Here is an 11,243-nt window from a genome sequence, read left to right as displayed (position 1 = left end):
GGTGATAATGATTATGGATTTCCCGTGGAGGCTGAGGCTTAGCCAGCATTTATGAAATATTTTGACACCTCGTGCTGGAAGGATCTAGAGGAAGCCAAGTGGTAGTTTCAAAGGGGAGACAACATTTGGGAGCCCTATGCCTTCTGCTTTGTCAGGCAGCTCCCCAGCACTGCCAATCTGCTGTGGTCACAGAGGTTTTTTGTCATTTGTGCAGAAAAAGTAACCCAGCAATCTCGCTTAGCTAGGCATGGTGTTGCTGTTTGACACAAGGTTGTGGACCCTTGGTCTCCTTAATTTTGCAGGGAAGAAGAAATGTTGGGTTCCCGATGAAAAGAAAGCTTATGTTGAAGCTGAAATTACAGAAACCAGCGGTGGCAAAGTGACCGTGGAGACGACAGATGGAAGGGTACAAAACTAGTTTTGTCTGATCCGTGACTAACAAGACTAGAGCAACGAGCTCCAGAAATTACCCGGTTTAAACTCAGTTGCTTGTTTCATGAAATGGGCTGCGAATGGGAAGCCCCATATGTGTGATATGACATATGATGCCATATCAGAATGACACATGAAAACCCACCAAGGGAAAAACAGCAATGCAGTGGTGAGTGAGCGAGTGTCAGCCACCCCACAGAGGTGGGCGGTCTGTGAGTAGAAGCATGCAACCAGCCAGGTCTGGTTTGGCCCCCAGAGGTAAAAGCCCAGGCTGTAGCTAAATGCTGTGACTCCTTTCACAGCTCTTCCACTGCACTTCTTACTTTTAGGGGAAAAAAAAAAATGTTCTCCTATAAGGTGTGTGAAACAACGGAAAATAATAGTGTTTTCCAGTGTTGCTGTACTTACTTGTCTTTGCAGACCATGACTATAAAAGAAGATGATGTACAGTCAATGAACCCTCCCAAATTTGACATGATTGAGGACATGGCTATGCTGACTCATCTGAATGAGGCTTCTGTGTTGTACAATCTGAGAAAGCGCTACAGCAACTGGATGATCTATGTAAGGGTCATTACAAGGGTACATTTAGAAATCTGAATTTCAAGTGCAGATTTCATGTTTGAACATGCGGTGTTCTTCATATTCAGTTTCCAACTTTGATAAGTCACAAAACTGAGGGTCTTGCTCATTGTTTCGGGAAAGGAGTTGCTTGGAGCTGGCTTGTGTCTGAATATGGACAGACAAGACCGAATGAATAAAATGGTGTCCAGTTCTTTGGTTTTGCTTGTGTGTCTAGGAGAAGGGTGTCATGGGACATATTTCAGCAATCAAGGTGCTGGGGAGACCTAGTTTATTTTCTCTCTCCTAATATTAATCCATGTCAATACCAGCCATGGAGATTTCCTTGTTAAGAAGCAATGCCTCAAGCTTAGGGCACACACATAACTTTTAAGTACGAGACTTACTATTTTTAGTTCAGTAATTTTATTCCCTTCATTTTCAGTGCTGACATCTGTCTTGTTTTGCTCTGGCCTTTTCCCTTGCTCTGTATCTTCCCCATGACATTATTAACATAATTTCTGTCAGCACCAACACAAACTTCAGTAGCATCTGATTTTATGAGGCCAAACTTTTGCTCTCAGTTTGCTGCACTCAGTTGTATCTGAAATCACTCAGGGGAATCTACAGATTTTCTAGCCAATTCCTGTTCTGGTTTTTGGTGTTCATCAGAGGATCGAATCCAACTCTTTTCCATTTAAATTCTGGATCTTAAACATTTTCTGCATTTCTCTAATAACCCCTGTATGGACATCTATGGCCTAAAGCATAGCTTTGGCTGCAGATCAGTATAGGTAGAAAAATAAAATTTCCTTTCTTTGTAGAAAATAGGACTGAGGACTTGTGCCAAGGCCATTCTGGAGCAGGTCCTAATGCTATTTTTAGGGGAAGACACCTGGATTTTACCTGAAACTTTTAGAATGCGATTGAGCTCGTTAATCTGTGTGCACATAGTGCTTGTGCCTATATAATAACTGGGTTTCTTTGAAGATTTTTGCTTCAGCCTGGACTAAGTACCTGGAAAGTTACCAGCTAACACCGATTCCCTGGGGTTACGACTGAAAACTCATTCTTCCTCAGAATGACCAGGACCCAGCTAATTGATGTAGATAGCCCAAAGAGCGACTATAAAGATAGATTTTTACCAACTGTGTTTCTCCAAAAGATGAAAAAAGCTCCACAGCTTTGGGGAATAACACTATGAAGTTGTTTTCTCTTTGAACAGCCACCAGAAATTGCCCCAAGGTGCTCACATCAAATTAATAATGGGAGATCATTTCTCCTCCTGAGAATGGAGTTCAAACAGGAAAGCTGTAACTCTTCTTTCCTTCATAATGACTGTTTTCAAGAGGAAACAACTCTCGTGGGGTAGCAAGGCAGAAAAATCAGATTTGGATCTATTTGCTGTTCCTTCGTTTTGCTGAAGGAGCTGTTTCTGGTTCTGGTTGTCATCTTGAAAATACTTTCCTCCTTTAGAAAACTGTTTAATATCTGTAGTTTTGTTATCAGTTGTCAATAGGAAGTCACTTAGCAGACTAGTAGCTTTAGAAATTCAGATCAAAGGCCGAAATTCAAGTCAGAATTCAAACTCAGATCAGAAGATGGCAACACCAGGTCCTGCTTGGTTAGCTAAGACTTCTTTCCTTATTCTTTGAGATTTTTTTTTTTCACTCTTGTTTTGTGTTCCTCTCTAGACCTATTCTGGTTTATTCTGCGTGACTATAAATCCCTACAAGTGGTTGCCTGTCTACAAGTCGGAGGTCGTTGCTGCATACAAAGGCAAGAGGCGCTCAGAGGCTCCTCCCCACATCTTCTCCATTGCTGATAACGCATACCACGACATGCTGCGGAGTAAGTGGCGCTGTTTGCTTTCAAATTTGGCTTTGCTTTATTTAGCCGACGTGATTGGTACCGGATGGAAGTTTGTGAGAGCTTTTGCAGCGTGCAACAAATGTGCAAATACTCTACAAGCAACAGGGGCTTGGCAGTCTGTGTCAATTTTTAAAATATATACATATATATTTTATTTTTTTTAAACTCCTCTGACTGTCCCTGTGATACTTCTGGTAACAGTAAGCTCTGTATATGGATTGTCTGTAAGGTGCACAAATTTATCTGTGAACTGGCTGAATCCTCAGTTTGTAACAGAAATGGGACCATGCCCCAAAGGTCTGTAAGTATTTTGCCAACCTCGAAAATAAACTTACTGTCAGTTTATGCTAAGTATTCTAATGCTTATAAGATGTATGCATTCAAAGGTTAGTGGAGGCCAGCTATCTAGGGTGCAGTGTGCACATTGCTTGCATTGCTGTGGGTGCCAAGCGTGCAAAAATGAACTCCAGATTTTCTGTCAAATTTTCTCACTCTGACCCTCAAGTTACTGGAGAAAAATCGTTCATCAGCAGAGGGCAGCAGTGATGTCCTCACACCAGGTCCTGGGAGGCAAGGCAGCAGGCTAAATCCCCAAGAGACTTGCTGAGAACACATCCTGCTGTCACTTAGTTTTAATAAAATGGAAAGTGCCACAGCTGTGATGGGGCAGAAGGCACTGGGCAGAGAGAATGTGTGTGTGGCTGCAAAGAGGCGCTCTTTTATCAGATAAGGGTGAAATATGGCTAGGCTGCCCAGTATGTAGTCTGTCACGATGACTGGAATTGAAAAAGAGAAGAAGAATTTAGGCTCAACATCTTGGGGAAGCTGCTATGATTTAGCATTTGCTGAACTTAGTAATAATATATTAAGGTTGCAAAGTGTTATAGTAGAGGCTTATTTCTGGTCAGGCCATTAACAGCAGCATGGCCAACTGAAGAAAAATACATATGCATAGTAATGGCCTCTGAACAAACAGCAAAATTACTTGGGTTGGTCTAGTACTGGAGTTGCAGAAAGGTCAGATATGAACAAAGGCATACTCAGGAGTAAGAAAAGAAAAATTTTGATGACAGGAAATGCTTTCTTTATTATAGTTTCCCAGACACAGGGGGAATGTGCACAACTGACAGGTCTTTAATACCAACTTGAACAAAACACGAGAGGAGGATTCAGGGCAGGGCTAGAACTTGCACTGCTGGAGGTCAGTCTAGGTGATACTAGTTTTTATCTTTTCATCTCTGCTTCATGTGATTCTCTCCTGTCCTTGCAGAACTGATTCTGGAATAGTTGGTACTCATTTGCAATTATAATAAGCAATTTGTACAGCCTACTAAGTTTGTCTTTTTTCCCTCCCCCCCTCCACAGATCGGGAGAATCAGTCTATGCTGATCACGTAAGTGCTTCTTTTTTGACTGATTTGAGACTCTGTTGCTACAAAAAACTTAGAGGTAAAAATTCCTACTGAAACACAAGTTGACCCTTGAAAGCTCAGCTAAATTGCCTGGAACTTGATCCAAGCCAAGTAACTGGCCACTTGGCCATCTGATGGCTGCCTTGAGCCCCATGGGAAAGGAGTAGCTAAGGGTTTGATGAAGGCTGGCCCATTCCTGATACCCATCTGGTGTTCATTCCAGGTAGGCATGAAAACAACTCAACAGGCAGCTAAAGATGCTTCTTCCAGGGTTAGCCTGGCGATGGTTGCCCTCTTATGACATGGAAGACTTTTTTTCAATGTGGTTGCTCTTGCTACAAATTATATTTAAGAATGTTTTGTAGACAGATCTAAAGGGAGGGGCATGACCACAGCAGAAATGAAGAGGCACATTATTTACTGGCAAGCATGAAACATGGAGAGTTAGGTGTCTCTCTACACAGTTCACATGTGCTCCTGAACAATGCTGGCAGCTTTTCTGTACATTTTCTAACTCATTACCTATATGTAGGCGTACCTCAGATCCTCAGTCTGGATGTTTGTAATAAAACTTCATGCCCTTAAAGGAAGCTCAGTGTAGCGTGGGTTTGTACTAGATTTCTGAGCCCAGTCACGTGAAGAATTAGTTGCGGCTATCGTAGGCATTCACCTCTTCATTCAGTCAATTTAATGTGATTTCCACTGAAATGGCTAAACAACAGGCTGCAGAAATCAGAGTCAGTGATCCTGAGAATAGTGCGGGGAGGAGCTGGCAGGACAGGGGGGTGAAAGGATGAGTTACAGCTGTTTGAGCAACGCCTATGTTATCTTCCTCCTTCCTTTAGCGGAGAATCCGGTGCTGGCAAGACTGTCAACACAAAACGTGTCATCCAGTACTTTGCCACAGTTGCAGCCCTGGGTGAACCTGGTAAAAAGAGCGTAAGTCTGCTGGTGGCTGTTTCATTTCAGACTCCCAAGGTTTTCCTGTTGTGTACAACTAAGCTTACAAGTCTGCATCCTGAACACTAGACCATGTGCTAGACCTCAACAGGCATGGTTAAGAAAGTAAACTGTTTGGAAAAGATACTGATGCTTCTACATGGCATTACTGAGAGCATGCTGTTCTGAAGGTACAAAGGCAACACTCACCTGAACTTGCCACACTCCAGACAGAGCACCAAAACCACTCCTGGTTCTGAACAGTTGCTTGTTACTGCTGCTTTTTTCTAGGAGTTTTAGTTTCCATGTGTGTTAAATAGGTTTCTGATCGTGTTAAAGCTGGTCAAAAGATGGGGAGACTGTAAAGATTAAGAAATTTTTTTTTCACATGGAAAATAGTCTTCAAAAGGACTTAGGATTATCATTTCTCATCAAAATATCTGTTTTGTTGGAAGCTTTTTTGTCCACAAAAAAAAAAGAATGTTTTGACAAAAGATTTGCTTCAATCAGCTTTTCTGTATTTCTCTTTGGATAAGTGCTGTTCTGCTTATAAGTGTTCTCTAAGGTTACAGTGAATACTGTATTCATGCTGCTTTTTACCTTGTGTTGCTATGAGCTTATTCACTATGAGCTTCATTGCACTTGTGAAGGCTCAATGCTCTTGTGGTGAATTAACTGATTCCTATGAACTGTATTTATAAGGCCAAAATTTCATCCAGGCTTGGATTCAGGACGCCTAACTCACATCACCAAAATCTAATATACATTCATCTGAGGCCTGCAAGGCTCTCTTAACCAATGACTGAGTGGTCCAGAGGCAGCTTTCTCTGTGCAGTGAGGTTGGTGCTCCTAATGGTGTCTGAAACCTGGTGGGCTCATGGAACAACTGTGCAAATAACAGATATTGCAGCTGGAAGATATTCCCCCTCAGGTCGCATTTTATTTTCATTATCGGCAGCCCTTTTTTTTTTTTTTTTTTTAAATAATCCAAGAGTTCAAGTGTGGCATGATCTAATCATCTGAAACCAAAACTCGTCTGTTTGCCTTTACATCCTTTTATTCTTTCCACCTGGCACCAGTGTCTTTTCTTTGTCCAGTTAGTTAGCCTTTTGGTTCATTGTGGAACATCTCCAGAGCAAAACAAGGTAGATGTCTGGAGCAGGGGTTAAACCAACAAACTGTGTAGGAACAGCACTTGCCTATTTTGTGGTGTATGGTGAATGCAAAGTAACAGTCGCATGTGCTTTTTGAAGGAAAGCTGGTGTGTTGGTACCCACTAGACATCTAATCTTGCTAATCTTTATCTTTTGTGATGTCCTTCATGCTAGTACTCACATTCTCTCTTTTTTTTCTCCATTGTGTCCTCTTTTGGCAGCAACCAGCTACCAAAACTGGGGTAAGTCATCAGCTTTGCTGTTTTACCTTTTTCCACGTGAAAATGGTACTGGGCTCTGTCAGTCCTTGTCACGAACCTCAGCATTTCACTTTGCGTGGTTCTCCCCGTGAAGGATCCCTGGAGCCCAGGCAGTTAAAGTAGTTTTCTTCAGCAAACTGAAGTTTGTGTGAGTGACAGTTAATGCTTTCCTTGTCTCAAAAAACCCCAGATATTTCAAGCTCGGAGTGCTTTCAAATCTAATGCATTTTAGCGCTTGTCACCGTCTTCAATAGCCCCTCTCCTACACACATTCATATGGGCATCCCCATGTGCTTCACAGTACATGGGAGCATATGACAGTTGATTATATGCAGATGCTGTAACATATGAAACCTATGAAGCAAAACAATAGAGAACATCAGAATGTTTTGAGGCCTTTTAAGCACCCATAATTGATGTTCTCTATTGCTGTTATGCCATTCACACTGTGCCACCCCTAGGCTGGGGCTAAATCACTTTGCTTTGGAGGCTTCTCTCTATAAGTGACAGCTGAGTTTGTGGCCTGTAGGTTTCTCAATAGTATTTCAACCTTGATTTCTAGGGAACCTTGGAGGATCAAATCATTCAAGCAAACCCAGCCCTAGAAGCTTTTGGAAACGCCAAAACCCTCAGAAACGACAACTCCTCGCGTTTTGTAAGTCTGTAACAAAATGCAATGATGTCCTCTTCCAACAATGGCCAGTTAATAACATTTCTGTAATAATCCCTTCATAAATGGCTTCTCATTTTGTCCACTAAAATGGTTGGATTTCCACACAGTGGAAGAAAAACAAAGTAGGATCTAACCGGGAAAACTACTGAAAGAATTAAAGACAAAAAGAAACAAAGATCCACCCTGAATAACAGTTCAAACTGTACATGATCAGGAGACAAGCAAAGCCTGGCTTTATGAAATCCTTTGAACAGCAACAGCAGATCTTCCCCAGGGCTGCCTCTGCTGCATAGCCTTATTTTCCTACCATCTTTTCCAGTAGCCTAAGTCATTCCGTCTCCCAATAATAGCTCTACTTTGTCACTACGTGTCAGAAAAACACCCTGCTCCCTCCCACATCTTCCCCCTCTGCAGACCCACACATGCAGCAGTACTCCCACCTTTGATCTATACCATCCACCTTTTTGGCCGGGTAAGCTGCCCCTGCGTGTCCCTCAGTGCTGACATGACCTCAGGCCTCTCCTCATTTCCATTAGGCTTGCAGGAGAGCAATCCCCTCAGGAGCTCTGCCTCTGCCACATCTGGTTGACGTTGGCTCAGAGGTCCAAAAGGAATGGCATGAGGATGACAGCCTGAGTTTGTAGCCCATGCTTCCCTAACAAATCTAGTTAAAAATTAAATTGAAAGGAGTGGAGAGGGTCAGAGGTAGTAAGCATCTGTGGAAAGCTACAAAACTGTATAAGGAGTTTGCCAGCTGAAATGGAAATTAGTTACTTTAAAAAGTTGATGTGTTTGAGTAAGATAAATGAAAACTGCTCAATTTTTATTAAATTTGGGGGAATGAATATGCAAATCTAATGGGCAGCACAGTGTAAAATCACAGCACCTTTCTTTTGTAATTAGTTGCATATGAGTTAGGACTGCAAATTAGGAGTCAAAAAAGGACCCTGTGTGTCTCATACCCAGGCTTATTTCTCTTGAGTCCTTCATTACAGTAAGCCTGCATCGTGAAACTGGAAGCTACGTGCATTCCCATATCTTAGCCTGGCAGATAAGCACCCTGTTATCTTTTCCCCACAAGCTGATTACATAGCTGTATGTACAGATTGAGGCTTGGAAAAGTGTAATACCATTGTTTGATATTTCTCATTGAAAATCTGCCTGTGCAAAGCCAAGGAGTTAGCATAAACTAATTCTTTGGGCCAAATGATTGCCTTCAAGCAGCATCCTTTGTTTCCCTCTGTGTATACTATATGCACTAATTAGAATATTCTTCTGTGTGAATTAGGGTAAATTTATCCGAATCCATTTTGGAACCACAGGCAAGCTGTCATCTGCTGATATTGAGATTTGTAAGCAGCAAACTCTCTCCTTTTAAAAAATACAATTGCTCATCTGAAAGCTTGGAGAGCCTTTCTCACTGAATTTTCCTTTGTGCAACTAGATTTATTGGAGAAATCCCGAGTGATTTTCCAGCAACCGGGCGAAAGAGACTATCACATCTTCTACCAAATCCTGTCAGGAAAGAAACCAGAATTATTGGGTAAGCATTACGTGGATCCACAGCTTTTAGGAACCAACCTTCAGCTGAATAGACAGTGGCTGAGGAGGGGGCAGGAGGCAAACCCATGTGCAGAAAGGCCCTTACGCTTCCCCTTGGTGAAACTAAACTTCCACTGTCAAATATACTCTTCTAAAGGTGCTGTTCCAATGGCAGCAACAGAGATCATTTTTCTGTGATATACTGATGTGGGTACCCTATAAAGTGAAGTGATATTACAGCTTAGTCTAAAGGGAATGAGAGTCAGACAGGACTTCTAATACGTAGCATTATAGAGGCAAAAAATGTCACACTGAATTTGTGTAATCCAAGGTCCTGAAACATCTGGGAAATGCTACATCTCCAAAAGCGTTTGTGGTGATAAAACTATAATTATCCAGATTTTCACATGTGAGGAGATTTGCTCATAGGTCCGTGAAGAAAAGCTAGTTTCCTCTTTCTGCCCCAAGTGCCAAAACTGGCATCCTAGCATGTTGTGTAGCATGAGAGAAGATGCAAAGCTGCCTGCTGCTGATTATGTGGCAGTTGCCCCTCTCAAGCTTGCCCTGGCTGAATGCAGACCTGATGGAGAAGAGCAGGGAGCAGATGAGGTCTCTCTGCTCTCATCTCCTAATGCATTGAATAAAACCTTCACTAGTTATTTAAGTGATGTGGTTTGCTGACTTTAATTTGTGCTCTGAAGGAACACATTTTATAAAATACATTAAAGAGTCACTTTACTGCTCCACTAAACTCCTACTAAGCCATAGCAATCATAATCTGTTTTGAAGCCTTATCCTGACAGTGCATGGTCAAGTCCCTAACCCTCTTAGTTTTACATGGCCTAATTAATGATGATTACAGGAAAGATTTCAAGGAAGCATTGCACTGAGATTCCTGTGTGAATCCCTGTGCTGGGAAAATATGCTGTTTCTCATAAATTGTCTGTCTGTATACTCTACAACAGCACACACCTTTTTGGCCAGCAGGAGCATGTCTGCAGGCCCTTGAAGAGGCTGAAACCAGTGGGGACTTCTGTTTTGTAGACAAGAAGTGTATGTGTTTGTATATAAACACATAAATATCTCAATAGAAATAATTATAAATATAGCAAAATATAAATGTAGATGAATATATAATATAGTGACTACATAGCAGAGACAGACATAGAGAATATGATTTTATGTACATGTATATTGATAGACATAGATATATTTACATACATACATACTGGTATCTGTGTATGTATATAGAAGATTGAAATCTAGACCAAACCTTCATCTGCTGAACATGGGTGAATCTTTCTGTTGATTTAGGGAGCAGGACTCTCCCTGTAGTTTCAGAGCCAGCTAGCTTTCTAGAAAACAACTCTATATTTTTGGGTTTTGATGCAAAAGGAAAGGAAAGGAAAGGAAAGGAAAGGAAAGGAAAGGAAAGGAAAGGAAAGGAAAGGAAAGGAAAGGAAAGGAAAGGAAAGGAAAGGAAAGGAAAGGAAAGGAAAGGAAAGGAAAGGAAAGGAAAGGAAAGGAAAGGAAAGGAAAGGAAAGGAAAGGAAGGGAAGGGAAGGGAAGGGAAGGGAAGGGAAGGGAAGGGAAGGGAAGGGAAGGGAAGGGAAGGGAAGGGAAGGGAAGGGAAGGGAAGGGAAGGGAAGGGAAGGGAAGGGAAGGGAAGGGAAGGGAAGGGAAGGGGGGGAGGGGGGGGGAGGGGACCATTTTCAGACTTTTGTTCATCACGAGCCAAGTGTCCTCTGCAGAAAGTCCTGGAAGTTGCTGTTTTGTGAGTCTGTTATAAAAGAGGGGAGCCATGCCCATTGTCTCTATCTCAAATCACACTAAAATCTTTTACTCCTCTGTACTTAGATGGGATTTTTACCCCTACAGGCATGCAAGGCAGAAAGTAGGCCTATACAGGAAACTATGAATTCAGTATACTGCAAAACATCCTTAACTGATGTGTATGCAGTATTCCTACATTCTTTTTATTCAAGCTTTCTCTAAATCTTGGTCTTCAGACTGAAATAGTATAATGAAAGAGTTGGTTACCACCCTGCAGTTGTTAAAAAAACAAAACAAACAAAAAAACCACTTTATACGCAGTTGTGCAGACACAAATGTATGTTAGAGTTGATCTTTCGATCTCCATTTTTTGTGGAAATCCTGAATGGATGGCAGTTTTGACTTTAGCAGTTCTTTTACAGATATGCTACTGGTATCTACCAACCCGTATGACTACCACTTTTGCTCGCAAGGAGTAGTTACAGTGGACAACTTGGATGATGGAGAAGAATTGATGGCAACAGATGTAAGCCTGTATTGATTTAACTGTGCTTCACAGAGTAGGTGCATGTGGGGAGGAAAAGTGCTGGCAGGAGCCTAACTTCTGTCACTGAAACTCTTGGACT

General features: G+C 41.8%; 1 protein-coding gene across 1 annotated transcript in view; it reads left to right on the top strand.

Annotated features, from left to right (window-relative positions):
* The window catches only part of MYH15 (myosin heavy chain 15), a 45,587-nt gene that overhangs the window by 950 nt on the left and 33,394 nt on the right, over nt 1–11,243 (top strand). Inside the window, exons 2-11 of the mRNA XM_074811791.1 lie at nt 303–406; nt 853–996; nt 2,688–2,844; nt 4,231–4,258; nt 5,122–5,215; nt 6,591–6,611; nt 7,192–7,284; nt 8,591–8,654; nt 8,747–8,845; nt 11,040–11,143. Coding sequence (XP_074667892.1) covers nt 303–406; nt 853–996; nt 2,688–2,844; nt 4,231–4,258; nt 5,122–5,215; nt 6,591–6,611; nt 7,192–7,284; nt 8,591–8,654; nt 8,747–8,845; nt 11,040–11,143 — 908 coding nt within the window. The remainder of the gene's footprint in view (nt 1–302; nt 407–852; nt 997–2,687; nt 2,845–4,230; nt 4,259–5,121; nt 5,216–6,590; nt 6,612–7,191; nt 7,285–8,590; nt 8,655–8,746; nt 8,846–11,039; nt 11,144–11,243) is intronic.

The sequence above is a fragment of the Strix aluco genome, chromosome 2 (genome assembly GCF_031877795.1).
Source record: "Strix aluco isolate bStrAlu1 chromosome 2, bStrAlu1.hap1, whole genome shotgun sequence".
Classification (NCBI taxonomy): domain Eukaryota; kingdom Metazoa; phylum Chordata; class Aves; order Strigiformes; family Strigidae; genus Strix; species Strix aluco.
The sequence above is the reverse complement of the archived record's forward strand: the minus strand, read 5'-3'. Positions and strand labels throughout refer to the sequence as shown.